This window comes from Aspergillus homomorphus, assembly GCF_003184865.1.
Source record: "Aspergillus homomorphus CBS 101889 unplaced genomic scaffold BO97scaffold_23, whole genome shotgun sequence".
Classification (NCBI taxonomy): domain Eukaryota; kingdom Fungi; phylum Ascomycota; class Eurotiomycetes; order Eurotiales; family Aspergillaceae; genus Aspergillus; species Aspergillus homomorphus.
Window position 1 is genome coordinate 171616 of NW_020291909.1, and position 21437 is coordinate 193052.

The following is a 21437-nucleotide window of genomic DNA, read 5'->3' on the forward strand; positions in this document are numbered from 1 at the left end:
TTTTTTCCCATGGCTGCGCCAAAAGTCAATAGTCCGCAGGCACGACATCCCTCCATGCCTCCCTAGCTCTCCCGGGGTGGCGCGCACTGGGCACTTCTGATACGGTGACGGTGGGGAGGGGGGAGGGGGGAGGGGGAAAGTGGAAACTTAGCCGTTCATCATCAGGCTGAGGGCATACCATACCGCATTGTACATTTCTGCTTAGTGCACATGCACTTGTACTGTACTCTGGAATTGTGAGAATAATGTCTGCGACTATGGGTGGGATAGTTGTTTGGGAAGCTAATCTAACCACATGCACTATCTATTGGCATGCATATGTATGACATGGGATTTGAGTAAGTGCTGATCTGAATAAGGCAACCTGACGAAGTGATCATGATAAGCTACAGTCACTGCCACAAGTCTATTACTCAGCCCCTAACTAACCAAGTGGCAGGCACTGAAGCCTCTACCTCCTTCCATTCTGGCTCTTTCCCAATGGACTGTCCTGTACGGAGTACAGTGTATAGAGCATAGACCACTGCATTTCCTTGGTTACAAGCCAAAGAGGCGGGGGAAGGAACCGACGCCCACTGGTTGAACCGTTACTATAACGTCTCCGTATCCTTGATTTCCAACCGAGTTCCTTCTCAAACTTCCCCCCTCGAGTGTCCACGTCCACGACCACGGCCATGTCCACGATGACAACACACACACACCTTCACCCTCACACTAAGTCGAAAGAGTGGCTAGCCCGGGATGCCCGATCGCAGGTCAACTGACCCGACCTGAATCCTGACCCTGGCCCTGACGCGGGGAGGGGGGTTACCTGATTCGGTCAAACGCCACTTTTTCCCACCCCTCCTTGGAATCAATGCGGTGGTCCAGGCGGGCACGTTTCACTCTTACCCGCATTGCTGGCTCAACGGATGTCACGCCATCGCCATGTGCTCCCTTCTATGGACGCGGATGAATATAGAGTTCCTCGATCGGGAGGGTGCCTGTGCCTGGACGGTTACCTGCCTATTTGGTAACGAACCGAATCGAAGAGCAAAAAGCCGGGATTTCCCCCAATCTTTTCCCCCTTCTAAGCGCTACTACGAACTGGAAGTGTCGATGACAAGCGCCAGTGCGCCGTTATGAGTTGTGCTCTGCGGCTCGTCGATTCGGGAAAGGAGTGGGTGGTTTCAGTTTCTACTAGTTATGTAGGGGAAAGCCGGAATTAGAATGTACTAGGAACTGTACAGTACATACAGTAGAATAACTTGCTTGCATAGGTGGTGCCTCACTGTTGATCGCCTTTGGGGAAACTGGAGTATGGCTCGTCATAGGGTGAATCGGCGATAATCTCGTGATGGGTGCTTATCATTCGATCGTTCCTCCCTTCCCCCTTTCTCCCTTTCTCCGATGGCGTCTTTATCGAGACCAAATGAGCTAAGATGAGAGATGATGTGACCGTGCTTCTGGCTTCATTTCGTTTGAATCTGCAGTCTGATGCTGCTAAAGGAAAGGCGCGAGGGGGAGTTACTACTTAGTATGTGAGTGATCGGCTAAATCGCTCATACCACTATTTCATCTTCATCTATCTGATCTCCGGTTTCTTGTTTCGGTGCCTCTTCGTTTGTCAGCCTAACTACGATGTATGCGAATCATGGTCCCGATAACGCCATGTTGGAACCGTATTTAATCTACGTGAGATAGTAGTCAAGGCTGATCGTGTGATAACCACTCTTCTTGCGACGATCTAATCTTCGTGGACCGTCTTGGGTCTTCGATAGTGGCAACAAATAGATGGAGGCAAGCATGCCAGTTTGCATGTGCCTGTCTTAGGCATCCTGCCTCAGGCATCTAAATCATGCCCCACCTCGAAGCTCTTTGATGCCTTGAGGCCTGAGGCCCTACAAGAGTTTGGAGTCTGCACGTGATCGTCCGCCATCAACAGGTCCGATGCATCTTGCACCACCAAAACAGCTTGTCCGGCGAACATCGCACGCGCTTGATCTCCCGAAACAAGATGGTGTTGGAACTCCACGTCTGGGGGCCGGCATTTTCCCTGCCGTCCATCGACGCGCAATGTCTGGCGACCATTGCTTATCTGTCGCTCGCCCTGCCCAAGGACGCGTGGGTGCTAGTCGCAAGTAGCGATCCCTCGGTGTCTCCAACCAGTGAGTAAGGCCTTAACGGGGGGCATCCCATGTGGCTATCATTCAGAGCGCAATAATTAATGACGAACCTCGGAAATAGACGAACTCCCCGCCCTCCGCAATGGCAACGCCTGGGTGTCCCGCTTCCGCAACATAGTCGACTACCTCCGGCAATACTCAACCGGCGACTGGGATCTGGATGCCGATTTGACCGAACAAGAACGAGCGGATAGCATCGCGTGCGTTTTCCCTCCCCTTCAATCAAAGCCCCCTACTAAAATCAGGAAATACACGCCAAAAACAGATTCACCTCCTTCCTGGACACGCAATTCCCACCACTCCTTGCCCTCTCCCTCTATGTCACCAGCCAAAACTACTACAACTCCGTCCTCCCCGCCTACTCATCGCAGATCCTCAGCTGGCCGTCCACGTGGCTGATCCCACCGCAACTCCGCGCAGCGGCCAAACGCAGCTCCGACCACCTGGGCCTCTCGTCACTGGACCTGGTCGCGCTCGAAGAAGACCGCAAGCGCGAACACTCGGCCGCCGTCGCCGCCGGGCGCATCCCGGCCTCCCTCCCGCTCCTCCGCACCCCGACCCCGAAGACCTCCGGCCTAGTGCCCAGCCACCGCTTCCGCGTTGAGGCCGTGACAGCCGCGGCCTTCGAGCCCGTTGCCGCGATGCTGGGCCATCAAGTCGACGACGACAACACCACCATCACCACCACCAGCAACAGCAGCAAAGAATACCTCCTCGGCGGCTCGCACCCGACAAGCGTAGACTGCCTTCTCCTAGGCTACGGGAGCCTCGCAGCACTGGGGCCGGCACACCTACAAGATGCATGGCTATCGGAAGCGATGCGACGCAAGGCACCAAAGCTGGAAGAGTGGGTACAGGGCCTGCAGCGCGTCTGCCTGGACCCCGCACAGATGCCGTGGCGAGCCCCCGAGCGACCCCGCTGGCTGACCGTCGGCAACACGCTGTGGAACACCGTGGCGGACGCAACGCCCATCTGGCGCGATATCCGCGCCAACACGCGGCTGCGCGAGGTCGCCCGCTCCCGGGACGCTGATCTGTCGACTGAGGAGCGCACGGCGCTGGACGAGTATGTCACCGGGTATAAGAAGGATGTGTGGTTGTCTGTGGCGGTCGTGGTGGGTGGCGCCGCGGCGTTGCTGGGGTATATGGCCCATGTGGGGTTGTTGGGCAGTGTCGCTGGGGCGGGAGGACATGAGGAAGAGGACGACGAGGACGACGAGGTGGTAGAGGCTGAGTTGCCGGGGGAGTTGAACGCGACGGATTTCCTGTTCTGAGGTGGTGTCTATAGATTGTGATATGCGATGGATGTATGGATGTATGTACTGTACGATAGGTGCTATGGGTGTGAATTGATTCAACCGGCGGTGTTCGGTATGGTTGGACGGTAAGCTAGCTACATTGTATAAAGTCAAATGGCATCATGTTGCTGCGGACATGACCCCGTGTCGTTCCCCTCTGGGACTTAAGATGTTTCACACCACTCCCGTTAGGAATTAGATCAGCAGTCACTGAACTCCTACTCTATTCCCTCGTACTCAACCGCGCGCCGTTGCACACACAGTTGTAGCAGCTCAAGTGCACCTTTTCCAGGACCGGGTGAACAACGGATGGCTTGCATCTCTGCGCTTCAGTCCATGGTGCAAGTCTTAACGGACTCGATTCGGCGAGCGTATACATGGGACGTATGTAGTCGAATACAAGGGCAAATTTCCAGAATATAGGATGAGGCATAGACAAACGTGGATAATGCACAGAACGAAAGCACGAGAGAATCACAAAAGATGGAATTGGTCTACCATCAAAAACTAAAGTAGTAAACAACTTATACTCGCCCACCTATGCTCGCCTCACTCTACAACCTTCCCTCATCGACTCAACCCCCTCCACGTCTACTCATCATAACCCTTCAACCACCGATCCGGCAGATAAACATCCCACATCGGCCTCTCCACAACAGCCACCTCAAGGAATCGCTCCCCGTCGACCTCCTCGTCCTCGTCCTCCTCCGAGGACAGCGCATCCCCGCTCCCAGCGTGGTAGGGACCCGCGGCACTCAGGGGGACGATACCTAACAGATCACGGTACTTGTAGGTGTGCCACCAGCGGCGAGCGGGCAGGCTCTTGGTCTCGTCACCGGTCGCCAACACGATCTGTTTACTGGGTGCAGGCGAGTCCATCGTCGACTCCTGGCTGAGCAGCGACTTCTCCTGTCGGCCGCCCAGAGAGACCCGCTTCATGGGGGTGCTGGTCTCAATGGCCTGCCGCTCACGACGGAGCCGCGCCAGCGCCACTTCGTTCTGCGCGGTGCGGTCCTCGTCGTCCTCCTCTTCGTCATCATCGTTGTTGTCGTGGGTGTTTTTGCCACGGGGCCGGGACGGAGTCCCCTCGAGAGAGATTTCCTCGGCGTGGGTGTCGTCGGCGCCGACGATCTTGCGCATCTTGGTGCCGAAGAAGAGGTCTGATTGGGCCATGGACATGCGGTCTCCGGCACCGCTGTTGGGTTTCTTGGTGCTGCGGGCGGTGGTGGAGTCATCCTCTTGAGGGTCGCGCTTGCGTTTTTGGTTGTTGTTCGTCGTGGTGAGCTGGGTATTCTTGTTGTTCTTGTTGGGGGTGGAGGTCGGGTTGTTGTTGGAGGTGTTGGTAGTGGCAGGGATGTCGGCGGCGGCGGTCAGTTCCTCGGGGGATGGGAAGTCCTGGTTCAGATCAAACATCCACAGCCACGATGTGCCGTAGAGCCAGAGTCGTTCCCGGGTCTTCGAGAGGTCCCACACGCAGCCCATCGCGCGGTCCTTGACGCCCCGGAACTCGGCGGGAAGGAAGGCCTTGGGGTTGCGTCGCGACCAATCGGAGAGTTTGCCCTCTGCGGCGTCGAATTCGACGAGTTGGTGTTCGCTCGTCAGGGCCATAAGCCGGGTCTCGCTGCTCTTCTTGTTGTCGCCGTTGGTCAGGAGTTTGGACTTGGCGAGGTTGGCGGGCCGGAAGGAGAGGAGGACAACACCGGATTTGAGACGCGGGATGGGAGACTCGGACGCCGCGTACTTCCACCGTTCGCCCTCCACAATGGGCGATTCGTCGTCTTCGTCGTCGGAGTCTTCATCGTCAGATCCGGCGGTGATTTTCTTGTTCTGTTGGCTCGAGGCGGCCCCGTCCGCTTTCTCCAAAACCCAGGTGTCGACGCAGCCGGAAAGGTCACCCGAAGCGACGACGTTGCTGTCATGGGAGAACACGACGCAGCGGACCGATCGCTCGTAGTCACCTAGCGTGCCGTGCGAAGCCTTCTCGAAGCGCAAGTGACGGGAAGCCCGGTTGAGCTTGACAAGCTGGGGCATGATCTGGGGCTTTTCTTGGGCGGTAGGGGCGGGTTGAATCCGGGCAAGGTAAATAGCACTGTTCGGGCGGACGACACAGATCCACCGGCTATCAGGGGCAACGGTGACCAACCGAGCTCCGTCCTCTGTGAGCGCTTCAGGAACATCCAGCTTCTGGACGCGAAGAGTGCCCTTCTCGTCACTCTTGCGTCGACGCACGGCAAACACTTTGATAGTAGAGATGGTGGCCACCACCAGAATTTTTCCGTCTGCGGACAGCATGGCGGAGGTGATGTTCTCTTCGCCCTGTTACGCTGTTAGACAATAAGCAGAGAAAGACGGATGAGACCATCCTACCTGAATCATAACCTTGCCAACTAAGCGGTGCCGTTGTCCATCAGGAACCTCGTGCGACACGGGCCCACGCAGCATGCGCCAGATGCTGACTTCGCGATCCCAGAAGCTCATTACCAGACGAGACGAGGGGGAGGAATTAAGCTGGGGTATTTGAGGCAGGCTCGACAATTTTCTGTGATGTTCTTTTCCGAACTCGCGCAGGGGGAGGACGACGGGGGCAGCGTCGGGTCCTATTACCCATAGTTAGCCGACTGAGATATAGTGAATAGGGCAATGGGGGGCGGGAAGCCTACCTCCGGAAACAACGATACTGATATCTCTCGTCTCGTAGACAGCAAAGGTCTTGACATCATGCGTGTGGTACCGACGATGCATGACCTCAACCCATCTCGCCCGCTTGTCGTTCTTTTCTCCATCCTTCTTCCTGTAGACGACCGTCCTCTGGTCCGCACCACCACTGACAACGGTATCTCCATTCGCGCTGACCGCCACATCCAAGGTATCGGCTATATGGCCCTGTAGCCGCTGGATGAGGGCATAGTTCTTCGCATCCCAGAAGCGGATCTCACCCGCCGAATCACCCGACACAATCGTCCCGTCAGGGAGACACTTGACCGACCAGACGAGCAGCTCCTTAGTACCGCCAGCGGGGCCCTTGCCGAGCGACATGGTGCGCAGCAGCTGCCCGTTGCGAATATCAAACAACCGGATCGAACTATCCGCATAACCCGCAACAATCGTATTCCGGTTCTGGAAGGTGACGCTCAGCACGCGCGCCCGCTTCGTCGACGGGCGCATCAGGCGCACAAACTGAAGGTTCCCCTCAGCGGTGGACAGGATCACAATCGACCCGTCCGCGCAGCCAGCCGCCAGATGCTGACCCGTATACTCGCCCTCGGCGGGGGTGGTCTTGTTCCCGCGCGACGATGAAGACGACGCCTGCCAGCGCGGCTGGGCCGCCACACACCAGATCTCGCCGTAGTTGCCGCTCGAGTGGCGCAGCGGCCGGCCTTGCTCCAGATCCCACTCGGTCACTGCGGTCGAGAATCCGATGCTGAACAGGCGCAGCTTGCCCGGCAGCTTGGTGCCCTCGGGGCCGGGCTCCTGCGGATCCTGCGTCCACACCAAGCCCTCGATACTCCGATCCTTACCCCCGCGCAGCACCGTCTCCTGGAACCAGGCGCCGCGCATCGGGTTCCAGATCTCGATGTCGCCGTTGGCGCGCCCGATCGCCAGTCGCAGCGTCGGGACACCGCGGCCGGCGAGTTCGGCGGAGGGAGGGTGCGAGAAGGCGAGCGCATTGATCGCTTGCGGGTTGTAGGGAACGAAACGACAGCGGTGAATATCCATGATTGCGGCAATGGGAAAGAAAAAATTCTCTCGCGTCGGGTTCTTTCTCGCTTCGGGTATGAATGCTCGTTCGGTCCCTGGCTGTATATGTATCTCCTCTGTAGATGGACGCGATGGTCGTTGGTTCGTTCTTCAACAGGGTGTTTCTGGCGATTAGATTTCCGAGCAGAATTTTAGGAAGGTGTAGATTTGTCTCCTCGGTTTGGTGGTATAGATTGAGAAGTACCCGGCTCAGCTTATCGAGCCGACCGTTCAAACAATCATCCCGAATGGGTGTTTCTGGTTGAGCTATAGGTGGAGTGGTTGATGAAGCCGGAATCGAGACTTTTTTTTTCCCTGCCGGTCCTTCGGGGAAATTTTTGGGATATGATTTTTAGCGCGCTCCCGCGGAGGTTCCACTCGGACCTGAAGGTCACGTGCATTGCACCGCATAGTCAGCATTCATGCTTCCAGGTTTATAATGAATCCGTTTCTGGTAAACAAGTGATAAGGCTCTTACTCTCTTTAAGAGCTTGTTTAGATATTTACTTGTCTTGAGAGCGTCTGAAGAGTATTTTATGGGGAAGGTTGCCGCTATAGATAGACCAGATTGAATTACATAGTTCTCCGCAATGCGAGTAACCAAGAAGACTTGCAGTACTGCATTCTGATGACCTCTGTTGATCCCATGCGTCTGCTCTGTAGCGTGTTCGTCAGAGTATAGGTATATTTTGTTCCATAACTGCACATATAACTGAGTAGGCACAGAATGAACATTAGTCAGAAGTCTACCAGCCAGGCTGGCTGAAGCAACACATTACACAACAGATTAGGGAGAGCAACGAAGCGAGGAGTTCATGATTTGAGTTCATCGACTGAATGTGTGGGTGTGCCTTTCAGATCGAGAAATCGCAGTCAACGACTCAATTCCCCTCGACACACGAAACATCATATGCGTAATCAACAGTGTATTTCTCTAGTCACATCTTACCTTCTTCCCAATCCTCAAATCTAGCAAGCATGACGAGAGCAAGGCAGCAGGACCACACAGCCTAGGCAGCCTGCTCTGCCACGGCTTTTTTTTTTTTAGACCTGGACCCATGTTGACCCACCAATGCAGATGGGATGATGACAGACATGTCATCGGAACAAATCAATTGAGGCAAAGACCACAGTAGTGTCTGCAAGTAGGCGTTGAGACGAACAAGTGGACAGCCATTGAAGCTGTATGCATGGCGACATTGCGATCATTGCGGGTCGTATCTCTCCCGGCCCAGGGACCAGACGTTGTCAGTTCCTTGAATATCGATAGGTCCGTTGGAGATCGAAGGGCATGCCACGTCAGAGCAACTACCTGCACGACACGAGTCGCGAGTTCGACGACAGAGTAGGGTGGCGATGCGACTAGCATCGCAGACTGACTGCACCTGTCCACTCACTCGGGCTAGGCCAGGGGGCAAAAAGGCATCCAGGACTTATGCATGATGAAAATGTAAAGGTTGAATGGAGGGGCCAGGGAGAGATGCCATCCGCCTCCTTTATTCCGCCACGGAAAGGAAAAGGGGAAAGCAGGTGGTGAATGGCAGGTTGGAAGGGTTTACATCCTTAGCAGCCATGATCCCTGTAGTTTGAGGCAGTCAGCAGCAAGGCACAATAGTGTTGGTGGGTCTGATTCAATGAAAGCTGCTTGAAATTCATCAGGGGTGAATTCTTCTTGAATGCTCAGCTGAACCCCATCTATTAGGGGGTGGTGGCTTTCTAGGGTTCTATTCCTTTGAACCAAAACCTCCATCTGATTCGATCTGCGGCAATGCGGGGTGTTCAGTGCGATGGACACGATCCGGATATGATTTGCCGCTGTCGGACCTGAGGAAGCAGGAGCCCGAGCCGCACAACCACCACCATTCATTTGCCATTCTTTGAAGACAGCGTCGGAGTAATCGCCTGTCAATCACTTAAAGACAGTAGGCACAGCACGGCCCATTGACTCTGATCCACATTCTCTCAACCTGTGAGTTCAAGGGCCAGAAGATTCGTGGCTCGAGTGAACCTTAAACGCCAGACAAAGATAGGATAATTTCCCGAGCCGCAGAAGCATCTCAAACATACCTGTAGCTCAGCAGAGTGAAAGATCCAGGTCTATTGGGTGACAAGCGATCTGCTAAGTCTCTTGGACCACCACCTTGTACGACCAAAGACAAGGCAGAAGGGAAGAAACAAGCGACATACGCCAGTCCTTCTTGTACTCTATTTATAAGGCTTAATTCGTTTCACCACCGTTGCATCGACCGCAGCTTGCAGCACAGACACATGATACCATACCCAGGTCAAGCATCAAGTCTCCTGACGCAGGGTCACTGGTTTGAAAGGGACGTTTATGCTTCGAGTCTCGCAAGTTTGCGGCCCATGTGCGTAACCATGACCATAGCACTAGACGCGCAATCCCAACCTACTCACCTTGGATGCGATCGCCCCTTTCTTGCGGATTGTACGAACTCGTAGCAATCAGTCCCAGTCATAGAAACAGTGTGGTTGACAAGGGCCCATGCAGCGACCGCATTATCCAACCACGGTCAGCCAGATAAAGATTCCAGATTCGTTGCATAGTCAATCCATCCAAAAGCCCTCCGCGATCGCTTTAGGGGGCCAGGCCGCTAAAACCGATGGGAGGATAATAGCGCCCGTTATCACAGGCATCAGCCATTTCTCGATCGGGAAGGTGGCTCAAGAGGAACCCCCGAGAAGCGGGGAGTGGCTCCGTTTGGGTGAATGGCAGCTGAACCTAAAGATTCAGACTCGGACACGATTTGCGGCACTTTCCAAGACCCGGAAGTAGATAAAAGGAAGGTGGATTGCAACCTTCAAAGGTAACAAAGCAATGTAGAGGGGAGTTAGTGGTCAGGACTCCAAGGATCCCGTAAATGGCACAGGTCTTAGCCAAGCGAGTTATCACAGCACCAGAGCATATAGTGGGAGTCGTGACCCGTGAATCCATGTTGCCATCCCGGACTAGTGGTAACTTGCAAGGCACGGGAAGGCGGGACGTAGATACAAGGCTTCTTCTCGTATGTCTGGGCCAAAGTTATCCGGAGAACCTCCAAAGAATAATGCCGCGAGGGGGAAACTGGAACTGGAACTGGAACTGGAACACGCCAAATTGGCAATAAGCGCGAGAGAACGCGATCGCCGAATCATGGCGCGTACAAGGACCTGCACAGCATCCGCGCCAAGCACCACGGATAAGGCTTTCAAGATTTATGTCATTCCTAAGCCCCTTAGTTTTTCAGACATCTCGGGGGGGTATGGTCGCGCGACCGCTTGTCCGGGGGTGAGAATCGTGCTGACTCCCCATCAATGGATTAGAGGAGGACGCTGAGGAAACGTGGCGTGTCTGCCTTGCACAGTCCAGTCAGTCAGGAGATTAAACCAATGGTCGCTTTCAGGGGAGATTAGGGTGGGTGTGAACGGTAAACGGAAGATGTTAATCATTATATCAGAAATCACAGTTATGGGATATTGCCCCTAGGAGAGACTATAGGTGGTAGGGATTATGCTGAATGAATAGCTCACAGCCGCCAATAATCTCCTCTCGATGGCTCGTAAACTCCGGACATCAGGCCGGGGGCCCGAAACGTGGGACGCGAGTCAAATCAATGACGACATGGGCCTTGGAAGAAGGAGAAACACTTACATACAGAACGCGCGGGCAAGTATCGACGGTCTTTTCCCGTCTCAAATCCGCGCGTCTGGGGATCAAGGTTTGTGCATTGGCTGGGAAGCATTTGCACTGAGAGAGAAATAAAACAAAGCCCGAGTCAGAGTCTGCAATAATCGAAGCAGTATTGCAGCAAAGCAATAAAGATGATATCAATTGACCATCACTCACCGTTGTTGAGCAGTGACTGACTTGAAGACTGCCCTTGCATTCGACACCATTCATTGGCAGAAAGTCGCCCGTGACCGCTGAATAACCACTACTAGAGCTTTCAATTTGGCTTGGGGTCAAATGTGGAGCGGTTTATTTACACTACTATCGGGCCCGCTTTTCCTGCCTGCGCTAAGCCCCATCGCATCTAGAGCCATGTCTTGTATCTGTGATCGTTCACCCGTATGTATGTACGATTTCCCCGTCGTGTTCGGTATGTATTGCGTTAGACCCTTACGCTGTATGTACACTGTCTTCGGGTTACATCTATACGGCTAGATCTTGACAGAATTACATCCGCTTCAGACCCATCCCGACTCGCCCGTCAAACGGCGAGACTAGAGAGAGAGAGAGGGGGGGGGGGGTAAAAAATGGAACAAATCTTGTCCATGGTTGAGGCTCTCCGCGGCCTCATTTGTCGCGAACCAACCTAACCAGAAAAGGGTATATTGTCTCGAGCCTCGAGGGGGCGTTTGGCGATTTTCGCGTCACCGGTTGCCCGGGAATTTCCATTCAAATTAGCTAGATCTCGATTCGTCAATCTGATCAATGGCTCCATGGCAACGTGGATATCACTTCCACCTCCAAAGAAAGGGCAATCCGTCCTTGCAATATCTTTATGATGCTCGCATTGCGTTCAATTGATGGCGTGTAAGGAGGCAATCGTTGCCTTCTGCACCCCAGAAGAGTTGATTGCCGGTCCGTCCACATGATGGAGGCGAAGAAGAAGTGGACTCTATGACGAAATCAAGACTCGGATGATGAAGCTCAGGGAAACATCTGACATCCCATGTTTCGTGCACCACCATCAACTGTATACTGACTTTAAGAATATTTAGGTAAAAACGCCCGGCCGAGTGGATCGCTTCCTGACTGCAAGTACGGAGTACCCTAGTACCGGTATGGCCTGTGAAGGACGAGGAGGCGAAAGTCAAGCCTCGATCGTATGTGATAAATACACCAGTTACAATAATGAGTCTATTCATCCATTGCGAACATGTGCTCATCGGTCTTCTGTCGCGGATATTTCCCTACTTCGATAAAACACCCATGGACTATAATTCATCACAAAAGTCTTTTGTTGCACCATCAGCAAACATCTTACAGATTATCAAGATCGACCAATGACTATGTATCATATCGCGAGCCAGCCCAGTGCAATGTGATACAGATCAATCGACAGACTAGCCGAGCGTCCAAACCCACTGTGCTCTATACATCGAAAAGTTCTGTGAACCTTCTGGAACATTTCCTAATCGCGACGAACACCTGACGCGTTCACTTTGCTCTCTGTCTTCTGGCTCTCAACTCATTTTTTCTTCTCTCTTCACATGGCCCACTTCCTATCACTCACCGCAACGGTACCCATTTGCCTCCCGGGCTACCGCCAGTTGTGTGTGTATCCCCGACCAACGCCCACTTTGGGGCTTTTGGAGGCCAGTTTTCTGAAGGTGGATCCGTTCTGTCGGAACTGCGGGGCTGGCGAAAACAGCCTTTGCTTCCTGGTAGCCTACCAGGAAGAGATTTGCTTGTCCAACGTCCGTTCTTGATGTAACGGTGGTTTTCCCCTTCTCTGTGAGTGTAACTTGATAAACATGACGTTATCTCGACAGGCTACTTAAGCTTAAAGATTTTTGATGCTGGCTTGAGAACTTTCTTTATCGAGGCCTACCGAAACTCAATTGAGCCAAATCCTGGTTCTAAGACCCAGCACTAGAGTATGCCTCCAAGAGGGAAAAAAATTCAAGATCCGCAGTGGGCTGAGTAAATTTCATGGAGCCGAATGCGGTGTGTTCAGATGGTACAGACACTAGAAATTTCCGATACTGAACTATACCAAACTACCAGTAGAAAGAGATAGAAAGTCATCGGTCAACGAAAAAAATGGTCTGACACTGATTTTGACATCAATTGTAACATCGAAGGAAAAGAGAAGAAAGGGTTTTCGGGGAATGAAGCGAGGGTCCATCCATTATGCAGTTCAGATCTAAGCCCGATGAAAAAGTAAAGATTGATATGCCAGGCAAGCCTTACGCATCATGCTTTTAGCTACTTTATGCACAAATCAACCCTCCAAGACGCTCTTTTGTGGAGCAAGAGGAAAACATACATTGGAAACTCAGATGATAAGAATAGCCCGCCACACACATCCCCCGACCCGATCTTTCAGCGCTCGTGTGGAGGGAATACAACATGAAGTTGGGTTTTGGACCAGTTCTGATGCGATGCAAAATGAACATGTCCCAGGAGTATGGCCCTTGCATGGGGGTATGGGCGGGGATTCTATGCGTTGGTATGAACGGTTACACAAACCATTTCATGGGGCCTGGGGGAGACGAAATAACCCGTACGGTTGGTTGGCCTGGCGATCATGGGGCGATATGCTCCGTTCCATTACTCGCTTCAAAGCGACTCGATTAAAAGTCCCAAGGACAAGGAATCCCTCAGCAACCCGCGGGTTGATCCAGGATGAGGCGTTTGTCGAAACTCGAAAGAAGGCGGCCGTGGATTGAGACTGAGGGTCTCTGCAGGTACCCCAGCAAGGAGCGCGCGCTTATATTCCCATTAGATTGGATCTATAAAAGGGTGTATTTGGTCGCAGACCGAGAAAAGAAACCTGTGTGGATTGAGGGAGGCGCGCGCTACCCTCCAGATGGCTGGTCTATCGAACGAACGAACGTCGTGTGTCAGTTCCTTCCCCTAGGTTTATGCAGCATGCTGGAGAAAAGCACCATGTCATTCCTACATCCGCGGGTAGGCTAGTGAATTGCAATGTTGTAGGCGGGCAGGATTACCCTTGCATCAACAAAGTTGAATAATCCAACAATCATGCATGTCAAGTCGCTCCCGGTGCATCGTACTTATTTCTCACCGGGATCTGTCGGATTCTGATCCGGCTTCCCATTGCCGCGCGATGCTCAAATGTCGAGATTATGTATGCTTCAACTGCCGCGGAACGGCAGACCTTACGGCAAGCAGCGGCTTTAGTAGTAAGGGCCCCCTTTCCATCATAGTAGAGCAGAAGTATGATACAACCAGCCGAATGACAGGATCAATCAGCGAAGTATACAAGGAGCCGGAAAGCTCTTCTATAGCAATAACACAATTATCTCGCAACTTGCCGCGAAGCTATGGGACCTGTTGTGACGGGACGTTGAAGTTCCGCGCTATTGCAACTAATACCCCCTTTACCCCTGACATTGGAAACTACCTAGAACTCGGAGGTGAAAGATGATCTAGATTCTGGACTGTGATGGGCTGATCCTCGGGGCCATCTACACGAGAAGCAATAATGCATCAATATGGAGCATTGTCTGTCTAATCTCCGTAGATACCGAGATGAATGTGGGCGCCTGAGAGATGATGTTGCTTATTTTAGCATTCCGCGGCCGCCGCCCCCTTCTCCCCATGGGAGAGAGGAGCTGAAGTGGATATACCCAGACCACATGGCGGCTATTTTGCACATGCGTTCCGGAGCCAACAAACACGACTCGAGAGGAGGTTAGGTACGTGGATTATATCAGCGAAGTAAGGAAGACATGCAATGATGCAGTATCTTTGGTCGGATGGCCCAGCCCGGCGAGGTTGAGCGGCTGAGTGCCAGTCACATCCGGTGAGATGTGGTGGTCCACTCACTTGATGCAAGTCAACTAGAGCTTATATCGTCTATCGAAGACAGGGATAGAGGAGTGGTCCATCGCCAGCCACTTCCTCAGCCATAGCCGCCAGGCTATCGCGGTTCAAAGGTGCTTTTGTGATTTGTAGAAATTTGCGCTACACATCTCTCTCAATTCAAAGCTCGAGGAGGATAATGAGGTGTGCTCGATGGCAAACGGCACGCTCTGATTGTTGCTACTACTACTCACTGGAAGGGTAATTGAGGTTATTCAAAAGGAAGTCAATGGGGACGAAAGCCCATGGTACATGTAGAGACTTCCCAGACCGCAGAGTGACGGTGACAGAAACTTCTTCTCCCTTGCTTCCTGGGACCGCTGGGATCATCTTCGTGGCTGGCGGTCTCGGTTGACCTAGATTCAACTTGTCGGCCCTTGCCACTGGAACTCATTATGAGCTATACGGGGACGAACGACTGCATTTGGGGGAAGGAGGGAAGGCGCATCGTGGGTCGTAATAGCAAGAAATGTTTGCTGGTCATTGTCCCGCGGGGGTGATCTCGACAGAAACCTGGTTGGGGAGACTGATCGCCTCCGAATAACCCGAAGTATGTAGATCTGGATCGCGTTGGTTCGCTTTGTCGAGGAACCAGTAGTAGGCGACCGTTGATGGTTGTCCTATGGTAGGGAGCTTTGATTGCTATCAAGGTGATGATGACATGGAGTTGTTGTACTTTGATGGATTCTGCACTGGTAAGCGGCGCAGCGAGCACGCAAGAGTTTCTTGCTTAACCCGACTTTTCCTCACTGTGGTTCATTGGCATTTCTAAGAATCTACGAAGTATCGACGCTTGTGATTTCCATATACCTCGGGATCCGGGGGGGTTTTTTTTTGCTTCTCTTTTACATCCTGGTTGCTATCCAGAGCAAAGACATCAATTAGAAGAAAGTGGTCGATGCAAGCGGTCGCTGATTGTTGATCGGCACGATAGGCTTCAGGGAGAGGGGCAATGGCGACTGGACAAGAATGATCCGTGGAGGAGACACACAACGCGAGATGTTGGTGTTGTTCAAATGGCCAGGGTCGTGTCTGGTTACGGAGCCAGTCGGAGTAGTCGATGACGGCAATAGGAGGGGGAGAGAGCCTCTGGGACGCGACCGCTGCCAATAGATGGGTGAATGGTGTGTCTGTGTGGTATGCGTTTGTATGGACTTGAGGCATCCATTACTGTATGTAGGAAGTATACTTACTGCACACATACATACGACGGGACCATACCAAGTAAGATGCGAACCACTAGATTGAGGAATGGTTACGGGCACAGTAAGCAGTTGAAAAGAAGTAGCAAAAACCAACAAAAAACTCAGTCGGCTACTCCGCATTGTGGGTAAGCCGAGTGGGCGTCGATTGGCATTACGTTCTTATGAAGTTATGATATACCGGGTTGCAGGGGGAAGAAAAGGATGGATAGGTAAAATCGATCGGGTTTTCAGTGAGGGGAGAGAAATCACATCAATAGTCGAATTATATCGGGCGGGCTATTATACAATAGACAATGCGTGTGTCGCATGTGTGTAGACCGCTCTCATGGGGATCATCTGGATGAGAATGATTCGGTTGCAGAAGAGGGTGGCGCAACACGCAAGCAAGTCCGTCCGGACTTGATTAATGGCCACTTAATAGGTGATTGGTTTCAAACTAATTTATCTTGACATTTGACATGGGTTTCAAGGCATGTAAGGAAACTTGGTAGGACTGGTTGTAGCATCAGGATGAGAGGCCACGAAGAGAGAAGAGCAGCCGGGGCCAAGGACCGGAGGTGTTCCTGGCCTGAATCAGGGAGGGCAATTGCTGGCAAACACTGGCTGGTGAGCACGGAGATCACCCCACCCAGCAGTCCACCAACGGAGCGCGGGTGCTGGGGGGGATGGAAGTTTGGGACTGGTTGGCGTTGCAGGCTTAGACTTAGGCTTGGGCTTAGGCTTTGGTGAGGGTGCACTACTGTGGTCTTGGATGGGAAGAAGAAAGGAAAGGGAGAGAATGAGTGTCGAGAAGCCGCCATCACAGACAGATCAGGTATCATGTTTCCCCCCGTACATACATACATCCATATAGACAGACAGACTATCAGTGAACAAAGACGAATTGATTCCTTTGGTACCGACTGCAAAGCAAAGGAAGTAAATCCTCCACTATTCCTCAGCTTGGTTCGCAACGTCAAAAAGACTTGCGATCGTATGCTTAACATTGAATCGGTCGGTCAATAGGGGAGCAAAGCAGCAGCAGAAGAATAATGCACAAGAATAGTCTACCCCTCATGGGACAAAGGCTGGCTCGGGGCTAGTAGGACTTCGACCCGGACGAAGCATCCTTACGCGAAGGACGGTACTTTACCGTGTTCCCCAGGCAGAGACAGTAGACAGGCAGGTCCCGACAGGTAGAGAGACAGGCAGACATAGGCAGAGACAGACAGACAGACAGGGTTTTAGACTTTCACTCTTACAGTAAGGGCTGCTGCTTCCTTGTGGCTCAGGCCGCATTGAAGGAGGAGAAAATGAAGAGGAACTGGGCCACCCTGAATTGCCCTGAGACGTCCTACCTAGACCAGCTAACTACTATAGTATCTGCATATGAGGTTCCAGTTTGACCAACCTTTTGGTATGATCCAGTAATTTGCTGCAGCGACTACAGCAGCGCCCGCCCCCCTCCCTCCCCCGACCTCCTTATGTCAGGTCTGTTCCACAACCACTCTACTGGTTGGATCTGGATGGAAATTCTACCTACGCCATACGTTTCACAGACAACGCGAAGCATTCGGTCACCGTGTTTCTGGAAACTAAAGAGACCCCAAGAAGAGGAGAGACAGTTCAGTATAGCATCAAACCAATTGATTCCAGTATGCACAATTGTACAGATCAAGTAAGAGAATTGACAGTTCCATGGCAAGAGGAGAACCAAGGCCAGCCCAGCCCACAGCCAACCTTCAACTGTGCCCGGCGGTAAGGTATCATTGAAACCAGATGAAACCAGAACCAGTCCATACATACATACATTCATACTGTACAGGTACCTAGTACCTTTCTCTCCTTCCCGTAACCCGCTCTTTCATAGCAGTAACTTCCGGGACCTCGGGACACAATACCAATTACCACAATCGATACACGAAAAGCGTCATGGTTTACCATACATCGTGGGCAAGCTAACCTGCAGCGATCCTCTTGAGAGACTTCTATCTCCGGGCCACTCTCGTCCCATCTCTTCTGGTTCTTCTCTTTTCTTTTCTTTCTACTACACCCCGTCTGGAGAGAGAGAGAGAGAGCAACTCCTCCTCACTTTCCTCTCCTCCTAATTCTTCTTATCTTCACCTCTCTCCCTTCCTTCCTTCCTCCTCTTTCCCCCCTTTTCCTGCCACCCCGTCAATTCTTTTGGAGAGATCTGAGACTGGTCCCAGGCTTGCGATCCAGTTGACTGCACTATAACAGTCAACTTCGTCTGTCGCCCGTTGCACCAGCTCTCCAGTCGAGCCGTGTCCGTCAGCTCCTGCTTCGACGTCCTCATTCGACGTTTGTTAACTCAAACGGCGAATTCTCCCCCCCTCCCCACCTCATCTGACATCCGGTGCCCGTCCCCGTGACATCGGCCGTTGGATTCCCCTGATTTCAGCTCCTGCCGGTTAGAAGAGCGAAGAGAAGGGTTCTTTTCTGTTCTTTTTCCGAAAGCTTTGTGTGTACATGCTTGTATTTTGGTTGTGATTCCCTAAGAGGTGAGGCTTCAAATTTTTTTTTTCCAATCTTGTCCCCTCACCAGACATCACCCTCTCATCTGGCGTTTGCTTCCGCTGGCAAACCCGCCGGAGAACGTTCACACGGGCTGTGACCCCAGTTCAAGGTGGATATGACGATGTTTTCCTGTCAGTGCACGGTCAGCATCCCTTGAGGTCGGTTCCTGTCAGTCAGCAATTGTCCGCAGCGGATCCCCGAGATTGTCACGTTTCGACTTCACAAGCATTGGACAGCCCAGGCTCAATGCTATTCGTCATATATGCGTCTCAATGCAATTGAAGACTGGGATGGACTTGTTGGAATAAACTGTGTCTTGATAAGGGGATCGGGGACAAGTTGATGGTTTTGTGAAGACAAAGACGAGCAGCGTGGGTGTAGGAATGACTAGAGGTGCCCTCTCTCGGAGTGGGCATCGGTCAATTCAACCTATAAGGCTGACTGCAAGAGAAGCGAATTCGTCTTTCGACTCGGACAAGAAATTAAGGGTTGCTCATGTGCTTGGGCGGAAATGTATAGGCCATTTCCCGCATACTTGAAGGGACGATCTCAAAGCTTTCGACGCCGAGATGTCCAAGCAATCTTACCATTGCAAACCCACACCTCGATCATGAGAAGCACACAATGGCATTGATTGAACTTGACGGCTAACTTGCTTGTTCTACTTGCTAGGAGACAATTGCTTCTTTCTTGATTAATTCCGCTTTTGGCCTCGATATAGCCTCACTCCTTTTAATGTGGATTTTGGCTTTCTAGCGCTTTTCGCATCTCGCAACTTCATTCCTGTCCTGCACAAGAACGTTCGAAAGGACACTGGATTGCCGACTGTACGTTGTGATCATTCTCATTGCACCTCGATTCCCCCCCTGACGATCTCCCCACCCCTTCACAGGGTTCGTGCCTGTACTCCTGTTTCCACATTCCGGAGTGCACATAGGCTTGCCAGTTCAAGAACCGGTTCCTAGGGCGAAGGCGTTCAGTCGCACTTCGTCTTTTGAATTGGTATCCTCCAGAGTTCATCTCGCCGGGTCATTCTTGTGTCTTGGCTCAGCCTAGATGCCAGACACGCCGTCACGGTAAGGGTTGCATCGTGCCCTCTGCCCGAAGGCCTTCTATCTGGGTTAGTACCTTTTTATCCCCCAGGGAGTCCCCCTTTTCACCCTCCACCTTTCCTTCTTCTTCCCTCCTTGGGCCTTCCTTTCCCAACTACAAGCCTTTCTTTAACATCTTATAATTCCTTTTGCTTCGCTCTATGTTGCATCACACTCTTTTACCATCTTAGTTTTTCATTATCTTTGTTTTCTATTCCTAATATCATATATACTAATTTTAACTTCATCTAGCTCCGGCCACCGCAAAAGGCTCTCCACCAGCTGTCAGGCTATTCTTTCTCTTTCCAGTGCTCGGACTATCGTCATCTTACTGGACACCCTAATATTTCCAACTAATTCCGCTCATTAATTTCCCCAACTAATTCGGCGACTGTCACTCTCTGAACTCCGTCGTTTCCTGATAGACAATCATCTATCAGATCCACTCTTTACAATAATCCTTCGGATCGTTATCATCACCAATCCGACAACATGGCCTACCAAAAGCGTCCTGCCTCTAGCTATCAGCCTTGTGATACCTTCTTTGTGGAGTCGTATGATGACTTCCCGGCTCCCCGTATGGAACCCAAGGAGCATGCGAGACTGATTGCCCGTGAGCGTCAGTATGCCATTGCGGATGAACTTTCCAAAATCACTAGCGAAGAATTCCGTGATGACATTCTGGCGCACATGCTGGACATGGATGTTAGTTCTCCCTTCGCTGGTTGTAAGACGTTCCTGGCTAATCCTAATTCTACAGACCGCCACTCTTCCTGACGTTGAGTCCATCGACATTCAAACCGAGATTCAATGGTTCATGCGTCCCTACCTCCTTGATTTCCTGATTGAAGCCCATACCGCGTTCCAACTGTTGCCGTCTACCCTGTTCCTGACAATCAACCTGCTCGACCGATACTGCTCGAAACGTGTTGTCTACAAGAGACATTATCAATTAGTCGGGTGTGCGGCTCTACTCATCGCCGCCAAATACGGTGACAAGAAGGACCGTGTTCCTACCATCAAGGAACTCAAGTCGATGTGCTGCGCCCTTTACGACGATGACATGTTCATCCAGATGGAGTGGCACGTGCTGCAGACTTTGGGTTGGACGATCGGACATCCCACGGTAGACAACTTCCTACAGATGGCCGTCATGGATTGCCCTTACGACGCTGAAGTCGAACACCTGGCTCTTTATATCGCGGAAATATCTTTGTTCCATCGGGAATTCGTCTCCAAGCCCTCGTCCGATCTCGCCAGAGCCTCTTTGGCTCTGGCACGGTGCATTCTGAACCGGACTCAGCCTCGCCACACCGAATGGGCTTCTCAATACGACTCAATGACGCTAGTGGGCTTGTCTCAACAATTACACCAGCCCTCCCAGGTGCTCTCGAGGAAGTACTCATCGGCCCACTATTCTCGGGTGTCGAAGGTCCTGGAGCAGTTCCTCACCCGGCAGGCCTCGGTTGCGAGCTACACGCCCCCTAGCCCGTCAACCGATGTTGTCCCGGCCGAGTCTAAACCCTATGAAGGGGAAATTGGTCTTGCGACGCCGCAAAAGGCCCCGCAATCATCCACCATGGCTCACGGCTACATCACACCGCCAATTACTCCTGAAAACGAGGTCTTCGCCAACGGTGGTAATCCCACCTTTGCCAAAGGAGTAGCTGGCACGAGCGCCTGCTCACCGTCACCCACGCCCCCTCCTAGTGTTCCTTACACGGGTGCTCCTGCTTACGCACAGGAAGCGACATATCAACAACAATATCTCCAACCTCAGATGTCGTTCAGCACGGGCTACTAAACTTGAGCTGGCTGGAAGTACCCTTCATCGATAGTATATCATCACCTCTCCTGACACCTAGAAT

General features: G+C 52.3%; 5 protein-coding genes across 5 annotated transcripts; 2 read left to right on the forward strand and 3 right to left on the reverse strand.

Annotated features, from left to right (window-relative positions):
* The first annotated feature begins 1898 nt into the window (after positions 1–1898).
* Positions 1899–3497, forward strand: BO97DRAFT_100521 (uncharacterized protein). Its single transcript, XM_025689832.1, has 3 exons — positions 1899–2147; positions 2227–2365; positions 2431–3497. The coding sequence occupies exons 1-3, from the start codon at positions 1997–1999 to the stop codon at positions 3437–3439; spliced, it is 1299 nt and encodes a 432-aa protein (XP_025550460.1). The 5' UTR covers positions 1899–1996; the 3' UTR covers positions 3440–3497.
* Positions 3498–3992: 495 nt separating this feature from the next.
* Positions 3993–7514, reverse strand: ura7 (small subunit rRNA maturation protein UTP4). The gene is made up of 3 exons (XM_025698415.1): positions 6124–7514; positions 5831–6060; positions 3993–5779 (listed from the first exon to the last, which is right to left on the reverse strand). Exons 1-3 carry the CDS (start codon positions 7178–7180, stop codon positions 4055–4057), a joined length of 3012 nt encoding a protein of 1003 aa, XP_025550461.1. The 5' UTR covers positions 7181–7514; the 3' UTR covers positions 3993–4054.
* A 7879-nt stretch (positions 7515–15393) lies between these two features.
* Positions 15394–16236, reverse strand: BO97DRAFT_100623 (uncharacterized protein). Its single transcript, XM_025689834.1, has one exon. The coding sequence runs from the start codon at positions 16079–16081 to the stop codon at positions 15638–15640; it is 444 nt and encodes a 147-aa protein (XP_025550462.1). The 5' UTR covers positions 16082–16236; the 3' UTR covers positions 15394–15637.
* On the reverse strand, positions 16237–17224 carry BO97DRAFT_100622 (uncharacterized protein). The gene has a single exon (XM_025689833.1). The coding sequence runs from the start codon at positions 16945–16947 to the stop codon at positions 16393–16395; it is 555 nt and encodes a 184-aa protein (XP_025550463.1). The 5' UTR covers positions 16948–17224; the 3' UTR covers positions 16237–16392.
* A 2837-nt stretch (positions 17225–20061) lies between these two features.
* BO97DRAFT_347344 (G1/S-specific cyclin) lies at positions 20062–21373 on the forward strand (the record flags this gene model as incomplete). The annotated part of the gene is made up of 2 exons (XM_025691851.1): positions 20062–20274; positions 20330–21373. The coding sequence occupies 2 exons, from the start codon at positions 20062–20064 to the stop codon at positions 21371–21373; spliced, it is 1257 nt and encodes a 418-aa protein (XP_025550464.1).
* Positions 21374–21437: the final 64 nt, after the last annotated feature.

Excerpts from the sequence above, each read along its gene's own strand:
- BO97DRAFT_100622 (XM_025689833.1), bottom strand. The coding sequence starts at position 16,947 with ATGTTAAGCATACGATCGCAAGTCTTTTTGACGTTGCGAACCAAGCTG.
- ura7 (XM_025698415.1), bottom strand. The coding sequence starts at position 7,180 with ATGGATATTCACCGCTGTCGTTTCGTTCCCTACAACCCGCAAGCGATC. Across the intron at positions 6,061-6,123 it reads CAGTATCGTTGTTTCCGGAG|GACCCGACGCTGCCCCCGTC; the intron begins GTAGGCTTCCCG and ends TATGGGTAATAG. Across the intron at positions 5,780-5,830 it reads TTGGCAAGGTTATGATTCAG|GGCGAAGAGAACATCACCTC; the intron begins GTAGGATGGTCT and ends ACAGCGTAACAG.
- BO97DRAFT_100521 (XM_025689832.1), top strand. The coding sequence starts at position 1,997 with ATGGTGTTGGAACTCCACGTCTGGGGGCCGGCATTTTCCCTGCCGTCC. Across the intron at positions 2,148-2,226 it reads TCCCTCGGTGTCTCCAACCA|ACGAACTCCCCGCCCTCCGC; the intron begins GTGAGTAAGGCC and ends CCTCGGAAATAG. Across the intron at positions 2,366-2,430 it reads GAACGAGCGGATAGCATCGC|ATTCACCTCCTTCCTGGACA; the intron begins GTGCGTTTTCCC and ends CGCCAAAAACAG.
- BO97DRAFT_100623 (XM_025689834.1), bottom strand. The coding sequence starts at position 16,081 with ATGCGGAGTAGCCGACTGAGTTTTTTGTTGGTTTTTGCTACTTCTTTT.